At 45.2% G+C, this 23,758-nt stretch overlaps 1 protein-coding gene across 1 annotated transcript in view; it reads right to left on the reverse strand.

The window, feature by feature from the left end:
• The window catches only part of IMPG2 (interphotoreceptor matrix proteoglycan 2), an 87,591-nt gene that overhangs the window by 53,906 nt on the left and 9,927 nt on the right, over positions 1-23,758 (reverse strand). The window contains exon 3 of the mRNA XM_029913251.1: positions 14,821-14,987. Within this exon, the coding sequence (XP_029769111.1) occupies positions 14,821-14,987 (167 nt within the window). The remainder of the gene's footprint in view (positions 1-14,820; positions 14,988-23,758) is intronic.

Here is a 23,758-nt window from a genome sequence, read left to right on the forward strand (position 1 = left end):
TAATACATAAATTGTAAAATTAGTGAGTTCTACTCACGGAGTTTATTACTACACTTCTAGCACATCTACAAAAAAAAAAAAAAGCCTACATATTGCCTGTGTGGCGATCATTGATACCTTGCAACATTAAGGAGATAGATAAAATCTGAGATTTGATTGTAAATCCTAAGAAGAAATGACCTTCTAAATGATATATGGCCCAACCCTCAGCTCCTAAAAACCCATGGAAAGTTCAAGTACATTACTTCACAGAGTCATTTTGAAGGTCCACACATTATTACAGAAAGGAAAGCGTATCAAAGGGCCAAGAAAAGTTGGTTGTTTAACAAAGATTATTGTCTACTTAAGGGCAAGCAGAACACTTATGATGTTTGGAATACTTTGGGGAGGGGTAGTCTTTTAAAACAGAGATTGACAGAGAAGAGTGATCTCTTAATACAGGTTTTACAGGGTATAACAGGGGTGGGCAAACTACGACCTGCAGGCCGGATCCGGCTCGCCAGCCATTTTAAGCCAGCCTTCGACCTCCCGCTGGGGAGCAGGGTCTGGGGCTTGCCCCGCTCCAGTGCTCCAGCTAGGGAGCAGGGTTGGGGGCTGTTCCATACAGCTCCCGGAAGCAGTGGCATGGCCCCCCCTCCGGTTCCTACACACTCCAATGGCCGCCTCCGGCGCTCCAATGGGAGCTGCAGGGGCAGTGCCTGCGGACGGGGCAGCGCAAAGAACTGCCTGGCCGCGCCTCTGTGTAGGAGCCGGAGAAGGGACATGCTGCTGCTTCCGGGAGCCGCTTGAGGTAAGCGCCGCCCAGAGCCTGCACCCCTGAGCCTCTCTCCACACCCCATTTACCCCAGCCCTGATCCCCCTCCTGCCCTCCAACCCCTCAATCCCAATTCGGAGCACAGTCCTGCACCCCAAACCCCTCATCCCCAGCCCCACCCCAGAGCCTGCACCCCCAACCGGAGGGTATACTGAGCCACAGTGCTGAGGACCCATCGGTCCGACATTATGGAGGCCCAGACAGGGAGGAAAGGGGACAGGCAGAGTTCGGGCTGCAGAGTCTGCTGCATCTGAGGCCGCTTGGAGGGCTGCCCTTGTCACCGCTTTGCCCTCCTCGAGAATAGCCAGGAATTCCTTCCTGGGCTCCTCTGTCAGCGAGTCCGAGAACTTGGCCATGGGCTGCCAGATGTTAAAATCATAGCAGCCAAGTAAGGCCTGGTGATTGGCCACTCGCAGTTGGAGGCTGGAAGTCGAATGAACTTTTCTTCCAAAAAGATCGAGCCGCTTTGCCTCTTTATTTCTGGGTGTTTTGGCGTTGGCCCTGTCTGTCATGCTCATTGACTGCGGACACAACCAGAGAGCTTAGGGCAGGATGCACATACAAATATTCGTACCCCTTAGCCAGGACATAGTATTTATTGTCTGCCCTCTTGGAAATGGGGGGCAGTGATGAAGGCTTCTGCCACAGAGTCTTAGTAATTTTCGCCACTCCCTCGTGCACGGGCAATGCCACCCTGGCAGGGCCGCTGAACTCTGCACGTCGAAGAGGGAGTCTGAGGGCTCTGCCAACTCCTCGGCTTCAAGCACCAGGTTTGAAGCGACCCTTTTTAAGAGCTCTTGATGAGTGTGGGTGTCATCCTGAGGGACTGGGTGAGAGGGCTCCGTAATCGCCTCATCAGGCGAGCATGAAGAGGAGGCAGGCACCGGCGGTTCTGCCACCTCCGTCGTCTCCTGCATGGGCACCTCCACTGTGGCCGGGTGACTGTGGGGTTCTCTCTAGGGTTACATCTGTGTTGGGGGGGCGGGTGGGAGACCATCACTGACTGCTTATCTGATGCCCCTGAGACCAACTTATGCCTCTGCAAGGGTTGTGGAAACCCCCAGGATGTTTACCAGAGGTGCCAGGGGGCAGGCCACTGGCCCTGAGGCCACACTGCACCAGGAGATGCTGCGGGGGAAAACGGTGCCTCTGATGGGTGGCCTTGACCCACTGGTAGGGACTCTTCCTCGCTATCAGAGCCCAAGGAGGAAGGTCCACGTCTGGGGGACCAGGATGATGCCAAGGCCGTCTGTCAACCCCGGTCCCATTGCTGCCAACCCTGGAGCTCCGCTGAAGATTTCCATGAGAGCGGTGACCCTTGGCGCTGCAATTCTGGTGACCAATAGTGGCGTTCGGCAGATCAGCGATGGTAACCCGGCGATCTATGCCTGATGCTTAGCGAGCAGTCCATCGAGTGGGAACAGGGGCGAGTAGGCCTCCGCACAGGGGAACGTCAGCACACCAACAGTGAACCATACTGGCGTTCCGGCAACCAGTAATGGGGCTCTCTGGACCGGCGGGTTGAACCACTGGAGCAGTGCCAAACACAGAGAGTGGCTTGGGCATTCCTGGCACCGGGGCAGCGGGGACGGGTGACGCACGTCTGCAGGTCTGCGCCATTCCACTGGTGATCATCTCCCTGAGCCTGAGGAGTGCTGCCCGGAGTACGGGGACTGATGCCGTGGGCTCTGACGAGCAGGGCCGACGAGGGTTACAAATCACCGGGGCCCGGTGGTCTGGAAGGGGGTCCAAAAAAATTCCGGGCCCGGCTTCCCCGGCTGCCCCCACCCCCCGTCAGCCCTGTTTAGCCAGTCTGCCCTTGCTGGGGGGCCCGAAACATTTTTTTCACCGGGGCCCGAACCCACTCTCGGAGGCCCTGCTGACGAGTGGGCCAGCCCGTGTCCAGAGCGTGGTGGCTCTGTGCAGGTGAGCACTGGTGGGACACTCCCTGCGGTGAGGAGTGGTGCCACACTGATGGGGACCATTGGAAAGGTCCCAAGGCAGGTTTTCCCCTGGAGCTGGGCACCTCTGTGGCCGGTGTGGGTGGCACTGGTAGGGACAAAATGTCCTTCGCGGCCTGAAAGGCCTCCGGGGTGGATGGCACCAGCAGATACTGAATGCCTCTGCTGTTTCCCAGGGTGGGTCCTGGAGTGGGCTAGCCCGCTCAGCGGGAGATGGGGCCCGACCTCCATCCGGAGGTGAAGAGCTGCCCCTTGTGGGTCTTTGCTCTCCTCCGGCCATCTCCTTCCCTTTACGAGATGCAGGAGAAGGTCCCCTCCCGGCCTTCCTTTGCTTTCTAGCTGGTACCGGGGAAGGGGATCGATGCCGGTCCACAGTTGGCGCCGGCGGCACGCGCTGCACCGAGGCCACAGTGCTAGGAGCAGTGTCCGATCTGGATGGCTCTGGTGCCGGTGTAAGTGCCGACTCTATAAGGAGTGCTTGGAGGCGAATGTCCCGCTCCTTTTCAGTTCAAGGTTTAAAACTTTTACAAATGTGACACGTTGCTGAGGTGGATTTCCTCCAAGCACCTCAAACAGCTACTGTGGGGATCACTGACTGGCATGGGTTTTCTGCAACAGTCACAGGGTTTGAAGCCTGGGGACTTGGGCATGCCCCGTCCCTAGGCTACGTCCCGTCCGGGACTACAACTAACACTAAACTACACTAAAAGGGAACTAAAACTATTAACTTTTCAACAACTATATACAACGAAGTTCCCAACAAGCAGCTGAGAGGAGAAAGCTTGCTGAGGCAAGGAGACGTTCCAGCACCATCACTGGCGGTAAGAAGAAACTGAGGGGGGGAGGGGTCGGCAGCACCTCTTATACCGCGCCATACGGGTGCCACTCCAGAGGGTGCCAGAGCCAGTCCCCTATGGATACCACTGAGGGAAAAACTTCTGGCATTGGTGCATGTGGCAAGCGCACACACCTACAATGGAATGGACATGAGCAAGCACTTGAAGAACCCATAGTGCACATGCTGTACAAACACAGAATAAAAACACAGTCCCTGTCCCAAGGCGCTTGCAATCTAAGAATAAGACAAGAGACAGACAGAGATACAGAACTAGACTAGGCAGCAAGAGGAAAGTTTCAGCATAATAGGGAGTGGTATCAGCACACCATCAGTCTTCCCACTGATGTTGTTGTAGGCAACATGGTGAAAGAGAGTTTTAAAGAGAGATTTGCAGGAAGATAAGGAGGTAGCTTTTCAAATGTTTATGGGGAGCTCCTTCCAACCAGGAAGGGCAGCCTGGGAGATAGCACAAAGGTGCTTGTTTTAAAATTTTAACAAGTGGGCAACGGAGGCTGAAATCACTGGCCAATTGGAGGCATGAGTTGACATTTTGAGAGTCAATGAGAGCTGATAGCTAGGCAGTGAAGGGCCTTGAAAATGAAGACAATCAGCTTATATTTCATGAAGTAGGGAAGGGGGAGCCAGTGAAGGGATGCAGCAAGAGGGGTGACGTGGTCAAAGTGACAGGCTAGGAAAATGATCTTTGCAGCAGCATTGTGAATGGATAGGAGCAGGGCAAGATGGCATTTGTCAAGACCAGAGAGAAGGAAGTTGCACTAACCAAGACGTGAGATGATAGAGCCAGGATGAGAGTTTTGGCTATGTGGAGGGGTAGGAAAGGCCGTATCTTGGAGATGTTATGCAGAAAGAATCGGCAAGATTTAGACAGTCTGGATGCTGGAACCTAGAAACAGGTCTGAGTTGAAGATGATGCCCAGGACCTGAGTGACAGGTAGGGTGGTGATGGTGTCCACAAGTGATTGAGAGAAGGGGGGGGCAGGGCTTGGGGGACTGATTAGGAACATTGTTTTAGCCATGTTGAGCTTGAGCTAATGGCTAGACATCCACAAGGAGATGTTTGAGATATAGGCCAAGATTGTAGTTTGGACAGAAGGAGACAGATATGGAGTATGAAGGTATATCTGTGAGTCATCAGCATAGAGATGGCAGTTGAATTTATGTTTACAGATGAGATTGCCCAGAGATAAGGGATAGAGGCAGAAGAGAAGGAGACCAAGGACAGAGCCCTGTGGAACCCTCGCAGAAAGTTGGAGGGCAGATGAGGAGGATTCCTCCAAAGGACACACTGAAGGAGCAATTAGAGAGGTGGGAGGGAAACCTGGAGAGACAAAGTCATGGAAGCCAATAGAGGACAAGATTTCAAGAAAAAGAGCATGGTCAACGGTGTCAGATGCAGTTGACCGGTCAAGGAGGATGAGGATGGAGTATGCGTCCTAGCCAAAGCTCAGACAAGGTCATTAGATACCTTGGCAAGAGCTGTTTCAGTGGAGTGCCAGGAATGGAAGCCAGATTGGAGAGGGTCTAAAGATGGAAATGGAGAAGAGGAATGCCAGGCAGAAACCGCAGACTGCATGTTCGATGAGCTTAAAGACGAAAGGGAGGAGGGTTGGGAATGGTAGTTGGAATGGCAAGTGAGGTCAAGGGTGGGTTTTTTAAGATGGGAAAGACTAAAGCATGCTTATTTTGTAATGGGAAAGAGCCAGAGGAGAGAAGTTTAATAAGGGAGGGAATCGGAATGGGTGCAAGGGAGACCAGAAGATGGGATGGGAGAGGGTAACTGGAGCAAGCAGAGGAGTTAGTGAAGGAGAGCAGACAAGCATCTGTGGCAGGGAAGGAGGAGAGAGTTGTAGGAGGGGAATGGGAAGGTCACTTTTTAAAAAAAAAATTATTAAAAAAAAAAAAAAAGAAACCAGCAAGATCCTGTGCAGAGAGAGAAATAGAGGCAGGAGAAGGGGAGGGTTTGAGGAGTGAGTCAAAGGTGGCAAAAAGGTAGCTGGGATTGCCGGCAAGAGAATCAATTGAGTTGGAGGAATAGAGTTGTTTAGCTAGGAAGATGGCAGCACTGAAGGAGAGAGAATAGTACTTCCCTGACTCTCACTAGAGTTGTGAGAATAAATTCATTAATGTTTGTGAGCGGGTCAGAAACGACAGTAAGGGGATAAGCTATTAGATATCACCCTCATGGGATACTAAATCCTAAGTTTGAACACTGAGTTCACAATTTAGGCAACGTAAATGTACATTTAACATGTCTAAGTGCCTATTTTAGCATGCTAATGGGGACTCGGACACCCTATTAAAGCATCCTGTGACATGTTGCTTACTTCACCAACTGCCTCCTCAGTTTCCCTCATTGTCAGGGTAGTTTATCCCTCTGACCAAACCAAAAAAGCTGCCACTTCTGGGGGTAATGGAAGCCAAAAAACAACTAAATGAACAGCCCTTTCAACAACAAGTTTAAGCCTTCACCACGTGGTCCAGGGGCTCACACAAAGAGTCCTTTACCAGATAAAAAACTCTCCCCACTCTGGGATTCCTTGTTTTCCTTCCTGCCTCTTGGGCCTGTTCACACGTCTCCCTCAAACTTATACAGTCCTGCCTCCTTTCCTGACATGCCTTCCTACATTTACCTGACTCCCTGAAACTACAATTCCCAGAATGCCATCTTCCTGGAACAAAATCTGTAGGAAGGCCTGGCCTGTTGTGCCAGGCCTGTTGCCTGTTTTTCAGGGCTAGCACACCATGTTACACACATCTACGTTTGAAAACTGTGCCCACAAAAAAATATTAAGATAGAGCTATTGCAATGCCAGTTACATTTGCATTATATTCTGAACTCAAAGTGGGACTTCAATCTCTGTTTTACAAAAAAAAACAGAGTTTATCTATCCAAAATTTTCATCACAATCTCTGGATAAAGCTTGAATTTTGAAGAATATACTTATAAAATTTGCAGACGACACCAAGCTGAGTGGGGTTGCAAGCACTTTGGAGGGCAGGATTGGTCTGAAATCAACAAGATGAAATTCAGTAAGTTAGATGCTTTTAAGTTGGTAAGGCCTGATGGAAACTGCCCTCGGGTACTTAAGGAACTAACTAAAGCAATTTCAGAACCATTAGTGATTATCTTTGAGAACTCATGGAAGACAGGTGAAGTACCAGAGACTGGAGAAGAGCAATCATAGTACCTATCTTTAAAAAAGGGAACAAAGGGGACCCAGGGAATTATAGACCAGTCCGCCTAACTTTGATTCCTGGAATGATACTGGGAAAAATTTTTAACAATCAACCTGTAATCACCTAAAGGAGAAGCAGGTGATAAATAATAGCCAGCATAGATTTGTCAAAAAAACCCTTATTTCCTTCTTTGACAAGGTTGCCGGCCTTGTAGATAGAGAGGAAGCAGCAGATGTGTTATATCTTGATTTTAGTAAGGATTTTGACAGTCCCACATGACATTCTCAGAAGTAAACAATGAAATTACTATGAGTGCACAACTGGTTGAAAAAATTTACTCAAAGAGTAGTTATTAATGGTTTGCTGTCAGACTGAAAGGACACATCTATTGGGGTCCCACAGGGATCTGTCTTGGTTTCAATGCTGTTCAGTATTTTCATTTACAACTTGGATAATGGAGTGAAAAAGATGCTTGAATTTTCTGAGGAGTTAAAAAAAAAATCAATTGGTTAGTTTCGGTTTCAATTAAAATTGGCCACAAAATAAATTCACATTCTGAGTCCCATGATATTTTGGTCCCCTCTAGCCCCAAAACTACAAAAAATGCATCCGTTATGAGAGGTTTGGGGCCTTTCGTCAGTTCTGTAGCCTGTTTTGTTTTTAAAAGAATGCAAAAATGGTCAGCACTGTTCATCATATCTGAATCGTATGTGCTGGGAGAGCAGGAGGTTTACAACAACGAGGATCTTCTGTGAAGGAGCTGTTGGCTTTTGACAGAGACCAGGAACTGCATGAACTTCCCAAACCTGCATCACGTGACAAAACAGTGAAGTGAAGGAATAACAGCGGGACATTTGGTCTGTTTGTGATGGAGGTGGATGGATGGAATTTGGGGAAAGGGATGCTGGAAGGCTGGTGTCCTTACTGGGGCATAGTTAAGGTTGCGGTGCATTTTCTGTGGTGGATCGTGGTTGTGCTAGTTGTGAGGTGTTCATCTCTGGGTGGGGTAATAGAGGGTGTGTACTGTGGTAGACTTCATTTTTCATTGCCTTCCTTTTTAGGTTTTGTGTCAGGTACATTCCACAGAGATCACCGATACACAGCAGTGTTTGTGTGTACTGGTATTATATATACTTGCAGTGGGCCTCATCAAAAGCCCAGTGGAGGGTTCTAAACAAGAGATGCTGACAGCCCAGATGACAGTCCCAAAAATTAAGACTCTCAGTCAAGATTTAACATTAACAAGTCTTATGTGCTAACAGAACTTAATACTTAGTCCTGCCTCAGTGCAGGGGACTGGACTAGATGACCTACTGAGGTCCCTTCCAGTCCTACATTTCTATGATTCCATGGCTGCTGATGATTGGTAACAAATGTTCTGAAATGTACATAATGCAATTTTCTTGGCCCCTGCAAGTCTATGGGGCCACCACACACACATGCCATGCCAGCCCATGCCATACTATTTTAAAATTCCTGTCAGCTACCTATATTGTGGCAACTAACAGAGTGTACTATTGATTTATTTTGAATTGGACGTTAAAATTATCCACATTCCTAAATTATTGTGCTTCATCATGAATGTGAGCAGAGACTCCACACAGACACAAGTACGGTTAAGTGCCAGGCTCCGCACTTCATGGAAATCAGACTCATGCCTCCTGTCCCTCCAGGTTTCTTACTCTGAAAAGATCAGGGCCGGGCATAGACAGTTAATGATCAGGTCTGAGAAGTCAAGGGCTTAAGAGATTCTCAGTCTGCTAATGAGGCATACCCTATCTAGCTACTCTATCCCATCCCATCTCCTGGTCTCCCTTGCAAATCTCATCTTGCAAATACCCTCTTTGGCCTGCTTCCTGCCACTGGGCAGCAGTGACTTGGCAGCTGCACAGAAGTGCTCTCATTAATGCAGGACCAGTCTCCCCTGTGCTCTGAGTCCTGCTCATCAATCTGCTTTAGCCTAGGTTTATATGTGCAACACTCCACATCTGTGCTTTGCTGGATCAAGCCTAATGTGTGTTATCGCAGGTCTGGCTCAGGGGTGGGAGTGGGAGGATGAGAGAATTACAGATGAGAAGGGCAGGAGAGAGACAGATTGGTTAACTGACCAAAGTGTACAGGCAACAAAATCCACACCTCACTAGCCAAATGCCACTTCCAATTTCAGATAAGTGAACATCATCTGGATGTTACAGCAACAAGTCTGGTGCCCATTTCATTACTCCTGCATTTCTCCACAGTAGTCACACATCTACCCCTTTCCACACTTGCCATGACACAATGTTGGACCAATGGAAAAAAAAAATGAAGAAGGTTACTTACTGGTTGCTGGAGTTCTTTGAGATGCACTCTGCATATTCACACTCCCAATCCACCTCCCTCTCTTTTACAGAATCGTAACTGACAAATACACTAAACTGCATTAGCGGTGGAAGGACCTGAGGTGACAACCAACACCATGCTCTCTTTTATATATACACACCCTCAGCACATGCTCGAGGAATGGGGAGAAGGGGTGTGTGAATGCTGTAACAGGCACTGCTAACAGAAGGTTCCACTATCCAAGCTGGTCCATCCCACAAGTGGGAATATGCAGAGGACACTCGAACTGAAGGTCACAAAATGTTTTATAAACATTATTTAAAACAAATTATTTCTTCTCCTGGAAGGCCAATTTTTTTTTAAATCTAACCACCATATATTGATAGTCTGTCTTCTTGTGCCTAGAGCCAGTCATGTGATTCATGATATGATCATGGATGTAATATACCACTACTCATTCAGTATCTGAGTCTGCAATGTGCAATCCTAAAGTGCCACCAAATATTAGACTTAGGTGATGGTTTGAAAAACTGATACTATACTGTAGTCATGAGGCTAGAATTTTTGCACCGATTTCGAGTGTTTATTCTATAGTTTTTACATGGCCTCGTCTTGTTGTCAAGCATTGTAAAGTAATTGTGGATATAATTGACTCTACATCTATTTTGAATCTCATCTGGAAACATCTTTTTTCCCTTGCCTGTACTTTATTACATTTCTCTCCCTCTATGTTCTTTTAACTCTGTAACTATATACTTAACACTTCTGCAAAGCATCTTAGGATACAATTTGTATGAAAAGCCCCATTACAAAATATTGTATTAGTTGCACTGTGTATGCTACAGATGGGGGAGTCTCAAAATGTATGGATTTCAGTTCAGAAAAGCATCACAAAAGCCTATCCGTATTGCTTATCTGAACTCTCCACATCTCTTAAATAAGTGAACTTTGGTTGGCTATCTGACCAGTGTTGCAGCATTTCCAGTTCCAGTCCTAGCCAGAACATGAAAAAACAGGAGTCCATGAAGCTGAAAAATAATAGGATAACAGGACATTTCAGAGCCTTCAAAGAAGTTGCTCTTAAAAGTGGGGAAAGGAGGTGGGAGATGAGACATTTGGAAAAGGGGAGAAAGAAGAAAAAGCAAGAATGGAAAGAAAGAACATAGGAATTGCCACATGGGATCAGACCACTGATCGGTTCATCTAGTCCACTTTCCTATCTCTGGCAATGGCCAGCATTAGTTGCTTCAAAGGAAGGAGCAAGAATCTCCATCAGGGACAATTACGGCAGCCAGCCCACAAAGGAAGTGCCTTCCTAACTTTTAGCTAGTACAGTAGAACCTCAGAGTTACAAACTGACCTGTCAACCACATACCTCATTTGGAACCAGAAGTACACAATCAAGCAGCAGCAGAGACCAAACAAAACAAACCAAAAAAAAGCAAATACAGTACATACAGTGCTGTGTTAAACGTAAACTACTAAAAAAATAAGGCAAATTAAAAGAAAAGATTTGACAAGGTAAGGAACCTGTTTCTGTGCTTGTTTTATTTAAATTAAGATGGGTAAAGGCAACATTTTTCTTCTGCATAGTAAAGTTATAAAGCTGCATTAAGTCAATGTTCAGTTTTAAACTTTTGAAAGAACAACCATAATGTTTTGTTCAGAGTTACGAGCATTTCAGAGTTAAACAAACAAACAACCTCCAGTCCCGAGGTGTTTGTAACTCTGAGGTTGTACTCTAATTAGCTTCTGACCTGAAACATGGGGGTTTCCAGATCCTATAAATGTTTTATAAGACAAGCAAGGAGAGAAGGAGAGGGAAGTGTGTCATTTTTTCTGACCCGGTTCACTCAGTCCTATACTAGATCTATAAAATAAAGAATGTTGTGAATCTTATAAGTGTTGAGTGGGCACAGTTACAACTAGGGTTAGAATAGTAGAATAGATATAGAATCATAGAATATCAGGGTTGGAAGGGACCTCAGGAGGTCATCTAGTCCAACCCCCTGCTCAAAGCAGGGCCAATCCCCAGACAGATTTTTGCCCCAAATCCCTAAATGGCCCCCTCAAGAATTGAATTCATAACCCTGGGTTTAGCAGGCCAATGCTCAAACCACTGAGCTATCCTTCCCCAAGAGTCCTTATTACAAGAGATGTCCTTTATTTTTTCATCTCTGTACAACAAGATCAGGAGTTGCTGAGTGCTGCAAAAAGCAGCAAGAAATACCCCTGGTGAATCTAGGTAAGTACTGCTTATAAATTTATTATTATTATTTATTGAAATATGGAGTGGGGAAGGATGAAGGCTATTATTAAATCAGGAGGAGGAGTGGGTTGAGGGTGCTAAGAGAACAGTCCCTTATTTTTGAAATACAATGTTGGCAACCCTAATTCCAACCTAGAACCTAAATAGACGTTAGTTCAGAAGCAGACTGCATATCTCCTGGTCTCCTAGTTGCATGGCATATAAGCATGTTCCAACAGTTAAAAGGAGAAACAAGGGAAGTACTGGCAATTAGCTCACCTCTAAACTTCTTAATATAGGACTAGAGAGAGGCCTGATGTTAATTCAGTGATCCAGGTTCCTTTGCATGTGATTAGCAAATTATAGGGAATCGAGGAATAAACGTAGAGGAGACACCACATCATCATCTTTTTAGAATAAAAAACAATACTCTGAAGATTCCAAATTGCAGCGTTTATGTGAAATAAGAAATGTCACCTTTAAATGAGAAAAATGAGCCAGAAAGGTAAGGATCGCAACGAGTGGCTAAAGCAGCAGCTAATGCTTAGTTGTTTTGGTAATTTAAACAGCTAAAACAAGTCTCCAGGACAATGTCAACTATTCAGTACAATACAAGTCACCAAAAAGTTTAAGCAGCCAACTTTAAATGTACAGCAACAAAGACAACGATGGCTTATTAGCAGTGTTGCAATTTTGGAGTAGTAAAAGTGTAATCCTCCTGTGGTAGATTTAGGTGACCACAGCTATATTTCCTCTCTCATTCACCGCAAAAATGATCTGGTAAGAGAGTCAATACAGCAGTGAACATGTGTAGTGGCAAATTCTGGCAATCCAGGAGCTCTAGGCCTTCCTACTGAAATATGGGGATATGAAGTGGGGAAGGATGAAGGCTGTATAGAGAGCTCAGTGGAATTCAACTACAAAAGGTTAACAAGGACTTAAAGGCAGGTAATTTATTTAGAGTACAATGTGGATGGAATAGAGCTTTAGAAACTATATTGTAGGAAACTCTCCTGCTTTGGCAGAGGATGGATTAGATGGAATTTATTCCATTTCCAATTTTTATAATTCTATGAAAATTTGTAGGAGGAGGAAGAGGAAGAGGAAAAGATGACATTTAAAATTTTGCAGGCTCTATAAGTAGTGGCATGGAGCTCCAGAGAAAACAAAATCTGACTGGAAGCCAGTTTTCAGCGCACTGAATTGTGTATTTATTGAGCTGTGTGGTGGCACAGTCAAATACAGAAAGTGCCACTAAAGAACACAACAGCGATCTTGGGAAAATCAGTGGACAAATTAGGGCCAGATCCACACCTGGTGTAAGTCTGTATAGCTCTGTTGACTTCAATGGAACTATGCAGATGTAAATTATCTGAGAATCTGACATGTGGTGTGCAATATAAACCTGATCAAAAGCCCTTTGAGATTAATAGAAAAACTCCCATTGATTTCAATAGGCTTTGGAGTGCGGGGGTGGGGGGAGGGGGAGGACACAATTAGGAGGAAAAATGTTCTTGAAAGTAAAGAGAACCATAAAGCGTGTGTCTATGCAGACTAAAGTCCTCAGAGCTGCCTTAAAATACATGCATTCTCTGAAAACCGATTGAAAATGGTCGGGTAGGGTTCCATGTTTATTTTATCCCAATGATTTCTAGATCAAATGCTCAGGGGGAGGTATTGGGACGGTAGGAGGCAGTGAGGAGCCATGTGGAAATTTCAGAGTGGAGCAAAGTAGTCCAAGAGCTCAGAAGTAAGTGGTAGAAGGCAGCAATGGGAACAGAAACACTGTGTGAGTGCATGCACACGAGAGAGAGAGAGAGAGAGAGAGAGAGAAAATCATCCTTGTATAGGAGAATGGGCAACAAACAATTCAACCTAAATTAATTCTTGGACTTAAAGCGCTTCATTCTTTAATGATTTCACATGTAATATTCAATACTCTATCCAAAACACTGAAGCAACAGTGGGCATTAAGATGCATCAGAATGTGCCTGCCAACAACCTTCAACTCTCCACCGCCCATACCACTATAATACTTTAGGTAGCTCAACAATACACTCAAAATGTAAATAAAAAACTAACTCCCTTAAAATTTTCCATTAGAACTTCATTATCTAGTTGCAGACTTTTCCAAGGATAACTGCAACACTACCAATTTTTTTACATGTTTATGAAGGTTAACAACAGGACTTTGCCAGCATCCATCTACAAAAACCAACACATGAGCACAGATAGAAGCACCAGTCGCTGTAGTGCTATTCAGGCTTATATCTCCTATGGGTCAGTTACTAGCAAATGACCATGACAAATACTTGAGCCAGTCTCATATTCTGACCAGCAGAGGAACACATACACACTAACCAATACATTAAACATCCTATAGGCTTGTGTTCCTAAGATTCCTCAAAGTCTACCCAACCATTAACTTACTCATTAGCACACACAAATCTCCAATCTTCAAAAGTAATGGAGATTTTTGGCTTTAAAAAGATCATAGAATCCACTATACATCTTAGAACAGCCTTCATCATTAATGAAAAACTGTTCTGTCTTAAAGAAAAATGGCCTCTTACATTTCACCATCAACTCCCTTCAAATAAGAAATATGTGCCTGGACTGCAAAACCATTTTAAATAAATATTGTTACAGAGACAGATATTGTATACATACAAACTTACAATGGTTTAGTTAAACCAGTGCAAACCCTTGGGATGACATACCAATTTGGCTTATTTCAGGTTAGTTTAAAGCTGTGACAAACTGATTTCAAATAAAATAAACCTGGTTTAAACCAAAATAACGAGTGTTCACACAGGGGTTTGCACCAGTTAGTTGAAGTGGTTTATAGTCACACCCCTTAGTTAAATCTGTGTAAACTCTCCATGTAGACAAGGCCACAGACTTTCTAGGCAGGATATTGAGTCTAATGTCTACAAACACACACATTTGCAAATCATGCGCACGTGCATGTCTGTGTAGCAAATACGTGGTGACCGGACTGTCAGTGTTGACCTACAAGAATTCAACTGAGGCTCCTGCTCTGAAGCCCCAGGTGCCTACTATTTGAGCTGAAATAAAACCTCTATTAACTGTAGACAGCCTATGATACGCAGCTGAACAAGTCTGATTCCATCCAGTAGAAGGCAATGGTCCCACATACACACTAGCCAGGTCATTGCAGTGAATGGCACTGAGGTACTCATTAAAGCAATAGCCTCTGCATCATAATGTTTTGCTCTCCCTCAAGGGAGCATAGTGCCTTATTTTCATAACACAGTACCTCTACATTAATAATCCAGGCACCACAAAACTCAGACATGTACTTTTTAAAAAAATCCATCTTTTTCATTGTCATTTGAAGTCGCACACTGGAGCATAACAATCCATACTGGTTTCCTGAAAAAGATTTGGTAACCAGCCCCCATCTTACTGCACTTACCTTCTTAATCAGGCTCTGGTGCTCTTCAGACTGACTGAAGTTTGTGCCCATTTCAAATATGCTCATGGTTCCTTCCTCACACAAACTCATCCAGTACTGATATTCTTCACGTGCTGGAAGTCTATCCCAGAATGTCTTGAAGACCTCCCAGACTGCTTCCTGGCACACTAGAGAAGCAGAAATACACAATATAAATACAAGGTGGAGGATCTCTGTGGGTGTAGATAGCTATAATTCTATTTTCTGAGTAATATGTATGACGTCTATCTGCCTGTATGTGAGTGGGCAGGGCTTTGAAGGGGATTCAGAATGGAAGATCTTATGTATTAAAAGACACACATTTTTGCCTCCCTAATAGAGACTTTATATTTGTTCTTACTTTGCTTGCTGTTCTCCTTAAACTAAAATAAAAGTCACATTGACATGCTATGTTCTGGAAAATATAAACATCTCCAGTATTGCCAACTCCAAGTATTCGAAAATCGAGAGTTAGACCCCAGAAACCATTAAATTGGCTTTAAAAAATCATTTATTTGCCTTCTGGTTTTTGAAACACTAAGGTTCACATTTGCAAGCTTTCACTGCAACCAAGAGAGCTAGAAACTTAAATTAAAGCTGAGATTTGCATGTATTCACATGACTTCAGGAGCCAGTGGGGCTTTAAGAAAAACACCAAGTTTCTCAAGAACAGGCAACACTGCATCTCACACAATTCAGGGCCTCTTTAAGTAAAGAGGTAGAATGTGAAGCAAATTGTCATATTCCCAAAACATGCAGTGTCACATAGTCACTCCCATGATGTATTTTCCCTTCCAAAGTTCCAGAAAGAATGATACCTTTTCAGAAAAGCTGGTGGACATTTTCCTTTGAAAACAAGCCCTATCAAAAATGAATATTTGAACATTTTGTAAAAAAGTAATTCAATGGAAATTATTGATGAAAAAGTTAGCTTGGTTAATTATTTTGCATTTTTGCCTTTCAGTTTTTGCATCACCAATTTTGATTGGTAGTTTAGTGTCATGGCAGAATTCCCCCCCTCACGCACCAAAAATTGAAATTTCAATAACAATTGCAAATTTAAAAATGGAAAAAAAACTTTCAATAGAAAAAATTCTGCAGAAAATTAAAATTTGGTCCATTTCTAAAAGAATGAGCAGGCATGGTGTTAGTGGGTGGCACTTTGTTGCTGGAGGCAATGCGTACTGGACAAGAGAGGGGAGAAAGGATGATCCAGTGGTTTGGGTGCTAATTTGGGACTCAGGGGACCCAGACTCAATTCCCTGATCTCCACAGTCTTCCTGTGTGACTTGGGCAACTTACTTAGTCTCTCTAGTCCTCAGTTCCCCATCTGTGAAATGGACAGAATGGCACTTCCCTACTTCACAGGGGTGTTGTGAGTATCATACATTAGAGGTTGTGAGGAACTCTCATACTATGGTAGTGTAAGCCATTTAAGTACTAGTACAACAGAGGTTCAGGTCACTTGAAATCATGAAAGACTCCATATCTCTTTTCCCAATAATATGTTAACCCCAGTGTCCTATCCAAATTCCTACTGGGATAATTACATTCTACCTTCACCTTTCATCTGCATTTTCTCACCCATAAACTATTGTTCTGCTAAACAGCTGCCATGTTGCACCCCAGAAGTAGCTGCATTTCAACTACGGGTAAAGTTATCTCACTGTGCTCCTAATTTTAAAAAGAGAGCACCTACACAGAAGATATACGTTAACTGCAGTATTGTGGTACCAAAAGTAAAGTGCAGCCAGCATTTAAATTTACCAGTATTATAGTTAGTTTGTACTGAAAAAGTTTCTAGAGGTTCAATTCTCAATACAATTCCTTTGAAGGCAATTGTGTGACTGACTTAAAATAAATATTGGAAGCTATCGTGTTAATGGCTACCGAAAATTAGGGCTAGAATCATGAGATGAAAATGTGATGTGCTTAAAAAAATAAAGAGCTATTCTAACATTACTGTATCTATGTATTTCCAAAGGGCTGACTCTGAGCTGTAAGCTGAGAAGGTTTGTGACCACAAGGTTAAATTCTCTTCCTGTACTGTTCACGCTCTAATCTCTCTCTGTTTTCCAGTCAGAGCAGTTGGTCACATAATGCTCATGCAAGAACCTCTCTTTGACCCAGGATAAATGGAGGAGAGAGATTTATGGGATTTTCCTCCGCCAGCTATATACAGTAGTTTGGCAGAGGAATGCTTTGCTTTCAGGGAAAGTCTGACATACTCAGCCAGACCCTATAGGGAACTGACCTTGAATCTTTCTTAAGAAAGTCATTTTCTTCAAGCAGCTTAAAAAAAACAACCACCTCTCTGTGCTGCCAAGATCCAAAACTTGATTACGATTACCTCTGGGTGTCAGATGCTCTTTGGGTTAAACACATTGCACTGGTTTAACTAAGAATTTAAAAAGGCTGGTGTCTTTCAGAGATAACGTGCATATACAAATTTCCCAACAGTATGTCTCTCCATACATGCAAGGAATGGGCATTTCCTGGATGTACTGGGCTTACAAATTATAACTTTATGAAACTGTTTCACAATTTAATGGTGCTCAGACATCTGACTGATCATGGAGTCCCAGATGGCACTGGTAGGCAAGAACACCTTTTTCTGTTGCTGTCTGGTAAGGCACTTTTAAGTATTTCTCTCTGATGTGGAGCTTGCCAGTTATCCAGAACTTTGTGACTTCCAAGCTGGATTGTTGCAGTACACTCTACAGAGTAGTAGTTTTGGAGATCGCTCAGAAGCTACAGCTAGTACAAAATAAAGTACTGTATATACTGTATATGCAGTGTTAGCTGCATGAAGTATATACCAATTTTCTGGTACACCTCTACCCCGATATAACACAAATTCGGATATAACACAGTAAAGCAGTGCTCCAGGGGGGCAGGGCTGCACACTCCGGCGGATCAAAGCAAGTTCAATATAACGCGTTTTCACCTATAACACGATAAGATTTTTTGGCTCCCGAGGACAGCGTTATATCGAGGTAGAGGTGTAGTTGCACTGAAATCTTACCAGCTTCCAGGTTGATTACTTTGGTCTGTAAAGCACTATAAAAACTGGGTAATGACTACTGAAGACTGCCTCATATCTGTTGTGATGTCTATGCAAAAATCAGTCAATTTTTGCTTAAGTTGAAGGGCAAATTGAGAGAAGTGGCACTTAATTTTATCTATTCATAAGTAAAAGTGGCAAATGTACATATATTTTTTGGAAAATGTATGCATTTGATTGTGTGTGTCACTTGCCTTCTTAGATAGCAAACTCTTTGGTAGGCAAAGACCATCATGGGACCTGGATCCTGATTGGGACCTCTGGGCACTAACATAGTTCAAACCATCACCACTAACCTCTGCAATGTTTCCTCCCGCTTTCCCTCAGATGTGAGGGTTTAGGAAAGGCCTGAGATCAGCCTCAAATCCAGAACACTATTCTAATAGCACAGGATAGAAGTAACTCTAATTGATTTCATTGGGAGTTATTCGTATCCTATGGTGGAGTATAGGGCCCTCCCAGGTATCCAATGCAGTGTAGTATCTATCCTACTCCCATTCCAAATGATTGGGATGAGTTTCCAACAGGCTGTAATTGTGACATGAAACAGACAGAAGTTGAAGTGCAGACACACATCTCTTGCAAATCTTTGCAGAGGCTCTGGCTGACCCCACAAGGTTTTCAAACAGCAACAGACCAAGTACTGGCTGCCCAGATGCAAGTAATAACTAGCGGTAATAATCCCAGGCAGTTTTCTTTAACAGTCTTAAATATGTTTAAATCTCATTTTTAAAATTAATTTGATCAACAGTATTTCCCCTGACTACTACAAGCTGCTGCAGCATGGACATTTGCTCCCAATCAGCTCCTGTTAGATTAGGGATTTGTTGTGTCTCCTTTCAATTAGAATTAGTCGTCCCCGTCCCCCCCCACCAACCCTGAATCCCAATCTCACAGGTGCTGCACCATCTGTGGGTTCTGATGCCATTAACCAAACTTAGCTGGAAAAATATGGTCACATTTTTTCCGCGGAGGAGGGAAAGAGATGGGGAGTCAAATTCTCCCCTCATTTACACCTAGTCACCTCCAATGAAATCAATGATATATGGGGGTAACTGTGGGGGGGAATTTAGCCTGTTGTTGAAAAACGCTATTGCATATCTTGATTTGAAATACATTAACTAATACTTATCTAACGAAGCAGAGAGGAGCCTCACATTGCTGACGCTATTAAGAAGCCGTACCTCTGTTGACAAGAAATTATTTCTGGCTCCTAAATAGTCTGATGAGAATTCACTCATGTGACCCTGTGGATTTGGGGAGGGATAAAAGTATTGGACAAATTTGTACTGTGATTTCCACTGGTGTTCATTCGAACACTACGACTGCATGTGCTGACTGCCAAACTAGACAAACTAGTCATTCTGCCAACCACGTTCCCACTGAGTAGTACCTTATTCTGCGAATTACCCTATTTATTTAAATAGGTCAAATTGCAAAATAAGGTGCTACTTTCTAATTCCTGGTAACTGGACCCCCAAGGCCCTGCCCCCTGCCTCGCCCCTCCCCAAGGCCATGCCCCTTGCCCCTCCCCCCAAAAAGTACAAAATCATTTTTATGTATAAGTATCCCTCCCTTCTGCCTTTCCCTCGCCTTAAGTATTCTATACACTGCACAACTTAATGAAAACAAATTAAAATACAATAAAACTTAAAAAAAACTACCCTTTTCAAATTCAAAGGTGATAAAAGCAAATGAGGTAGGAGACCAAAAAATGAAAACAGGAGTTTAGGAAAAGATAAAGATATGGCCAACAGTCTTCATAATTAAAAACCCAACTTTAAAGCAAAAGACTTGGGCCCTGTCTACACTGCCAAGTTTCTGTGTAGTAAGGCAGCTTTCTGCGTTGTAACTCCTGAGGTGTACACACTGCCAAGCCACTTAGTGGGCAGAAACTGTGCAGTTGCAGCACTTTAAAAAAAACACCTCAACGAAAGGCGCAGAGCTTTCTGCGCCAGGGCTACAGCGCTGTGGTGCCAGTGTAGACACCCAGGTCGATTACAGCGCTGTGACTGGCCTCCGGGAGGTGTCCCACAATGCCTGTTCTCACCTCTCTGGTCATCGGTTTGAACTCTACTGCCCTGCCCTCAGGTGACCAACCTTCATCCCCACCCCATACATTCCTTTGGAATTTTGCAAGTCCCCTTCCTGTTTGCTTGGTGACACATGCAGTGGTCTCAGCGCATCTTTCCAGGTGGCGACGCCTGCTCCACGCACCAGGCGATCCCCCGCTTGGAGCAATGCCGAACTGCTGGACCTCATCAGCATTCGGGGAGAGGAGGCAGTGCAGTCACAGCTGCGCTCCAGCCGTAGGAATTATGATACCTCTGGACAAATTTCATGATGCATGACAGAAAGAGCCATGACTGGGATACACTGCAGTGCAGGGTCTAAGCGAAGGAGCTACAGAACGCCTACCACAAGGCACAGGAGGCAAACCACCGCTCCAGTGCTGTGCCCATGTGCTGCCGGTTCTACAAAGAGCTGGACGCGATACTCAGTGGTGACCCCACCTCCACTGCGAAGACCACTGTGGATACTTCGGTGGCTAGCATGCCAGTCGAGAGTCGACTGAGCCAAGAGGAGGAAATCTTGGACGAGGATGTGGAGGGGGACCCAGAGGCAGAGGATGACTCGGAGGAGGCTAGCCAGTCACAGCTGTTGGATGTTGGCGAAGTGCAAACAGGAGAGGAGGCCCCTGGGTAAGTGGATTTGATTTTGGGAATCGCTGAAGCGAGTTGTTGGGGGCAGGAGGGTTGCAGAAAGCAGGCTTATCTCCCACTGTATGCCTACTGTGAGTGGTGGAACAGGCTGTTGATTGACTCCCTCACTTCATGGGAGTCTCCCTCAGAGATCTCCAGGAAACTCTTGTGGAGATACTGGGCAATCCGCTGCCACAGGTTCTTTGGCAGAGCTGCTTTGTTTCTTGCCCCATTAATGGTAACTTTCCCGCGCCACTGTGCCATCACAGTGGTGGTGGTGGGGCACCATTGCTGCACACAGGTGAGCCGCATAAGGGTCAGGGCAGAAGCCACAGTCTTGGAGAAGACCCTCCCTTGATTCCCTGCTCACCCTCAGCGGCAAGATATCTTCCATAATGATCACATCCTGTGGAAAGTGTGGGGACAGGAATGATTATCAGGCTCCCCCTACAGTGCTGGTTCTCCCCAAGAGCCACGTGCCCAGTGTACAGCAGGGTCCAGGAAGAGTGATTTACCCTGCCTCTGCAGCTACTAACCACTTTGGGGGTCTTGTGGCTCTTATGTGCTTGCCTGGGGTCAGCCAGTTAGTGACAGGTATGTGAAGAGTGGCTGTGTTTTAAATCACTGAATCAGTGTTCTTTGTGTTGCAAACAATACTGCTTCTGTAAAACGTTGCATTTAAACTTCAGAGAGATGACCTTGGGAGCCAAACCTTCCTCTTTGTTATCGGCAGCTGAATGGCTGAGCAGAATTAGAAAGCAGCCAAGAACCACCAAGGAGGACTTTCTCCGTGATGTTATGATGCACTCCGCCGCCAAGAAACAAGAATTGAAGGATTGGCGGGACTGCGAGACGAGGACCCGAAAGGAGAATGTGGCACGCCAGAATGAAGCCACGGAGCGGCTCTTAAACATTATGGAGTGCCAAGCGGACACGCTCCAGGCAATACTAGCTCTTCAAACCGAGCAGCTCTGCGCCCACCCTCCCCTGCACCTGCTGTTGCAAAACTCTTTCCCATGCTCTCCCCAGACACCGCCAACACACTCTTATCAACCTCCTGGCTCCAGTCTATACTTGCGGCATTCCACTCCTCCCCCCTCACAGTCCAACAGTGTGGACTCTCACTACCAACTGCACTCAACACCCATCCCTCTGCAATCTGGCCTTGCTGAAGTACAGCACCCACTGCATTGTACTCCAAAGGAGAAAGCTGGGTATGATCCCTGGACATCTTTAGCCATCCCGGGACACCACCTCCTCCTGGGACCTTTCCTTCCCCCATCCCCCTCACTGCTGATGCTTTTTTGGTATGATTCTCTCCTCCAGTTATTATCTTTTAATAAAAGAACTGTGTTGGTTTGAAAGCAATCTTTATTCTATTAATTGAAAGCAAAAACAGCCCTGCAAAGCAACATACAATTATGTTAAACCCACATATTGCATCATCTGCACTAATCACCTCCTAGCATTACAAGCACTGCACTCCCGAGCACAGCAACAAATATTAGTGGCTTTCAGCTTCAAATTGCTGCCTCAGGGCATCCCTGATCCTTATGGCCCCATGCTACACCCCTCTAATAGCCCTGGTCTCTGGCTGTTCAAACTCAGCCTCCAGGTGCTGATCCTCTGCGGTCCAGCCCTGAGTGAAGCTTTCACCCTTCCCTTCACAAATATTATGGAGTGTACAGCACGCGGCTATAAGTATAGGAATATTGTCATCGACCAGGTCCAGCTTCCCATAGAGGCAGCACCAGCAGGCCTTTAAACGCCAAAAGCACACTCCACAGTCATTCTGCACTTGCTCAACCTGTTGTTGAACCACTCCTTGCTGCTGTCAAGTTGCCCCGTGTATGGCTTCATAAGCCATGGCATTAAAGAGTAGGCAGGGTCTCCCAGGATCACAATGGGCATTTCGACTTCCCCTACGGTGATCTTCTGGTCCAGGAAGAAAGTCCCTGCTTGCAGCTTCCTGAACAGGCCCGTGTTCCGAAAGAACACCCATACTTTCCATCCTTTAAATGGTCATAGCCCATACTGGAGGGAAGGCAGAGAGGCTCTTCCCTCACCTCCTTTGGGTAGGTTACTTCCCCATGTCAACTATGACTGGCCCTTGCACAGGGCTATAAGGTGGGGAGGCTCCTTGCTTCTCTATCTTTTTTTGCTCAGTCTGACCCTGGGTCTCCACTTTGGGGTCCTTCAAAGCTATCAAGACAAAAGCCATTCTGAGCTATATTTTCAAAGCTATGCATAGCAATTCCCTTCCACAAACAGGAACATAATGCCTGGTTATTCAGCTTTCAGCTGTCAGGTGGCCTTGAGGAGACACACGTTAGTCAACAAGCATCATGCACTGTTCAGTCAGGTCCCACAACTTCATCTTGCTTCCTGAGCCTCATGATCCCACTGTGCTGTCAGTTTCCTATCAAAACTGATAACTCACTTAGGCCATGAGTACACTAGAGACCTTACACTGGTACAGCTATGCTGCTGCAGCTGCGCCGCTGTAAGGTCTCCTGTGTAGCCGCTCTCTGCGGCGCAAGAGACCTCTCCTATCAGCATAATGAAACCACCCACAATGAGCGGCGGTAGCTATGTTGGCTGGAGAGTGTCTCCCACCAACATAGTGCTGTCCACACCAGTGCTTCTGTTGGTATAACTTATGTCAATTACACCCCTGACCAACAAGAGCCTTACCAAAGGTTTTGTCTCACTTATCGCTCTGTACCCAGGGCCAGATTCTGCCCTCACATGTGCAAGCCCAACTCCAGATGGCTTCAGTGGGAGTTGCCCGTGCATATCCTAGGGAAGAATTTGGTGCAAAGCAAACAAGGGTCGTGATCAAGCAATTGAATTAATTCAGGCCTTCAACAGGGAGATGTTAACTGCCACTCAAACACCACTGATTAAACTGTAAACTGAATGGAGGAACACAATGAAAGAAGATAACAGGAGTCAGTGTTTCTCAACCTTTTTGATACCAGGGACCGGCTTGCTGGCTTCCTAAACTCTGTCAGGGAGATCTCAGGGACCTGCGTTGGTCCATGGTCCAGTCTTGAGAAACTTTGCTCTAGGCTTCCAAACCAAGGCAGAAATTCGCTTACTCAATCAGAGGACCATAACAAAGGGAAGCTTTCCTCTTTAAGTGTTTAAATTA

This window comes from Terrapene carolina, unplaced genomic scaffold (assembly GCF_002925995.2).
Source record: "Terrapene carolina triunguis isolate 2854851 unplaced genomic scaffold, T_m_triunguis-2.0 Scaffold558, whole genome shotgun sequence".
In the NCBI taxonomy this organism is placed as follows: Eukaryota; Metazoa; Chordata; order Testudines; family Emydidae; genus Terrapene; species Terrapene triunguis.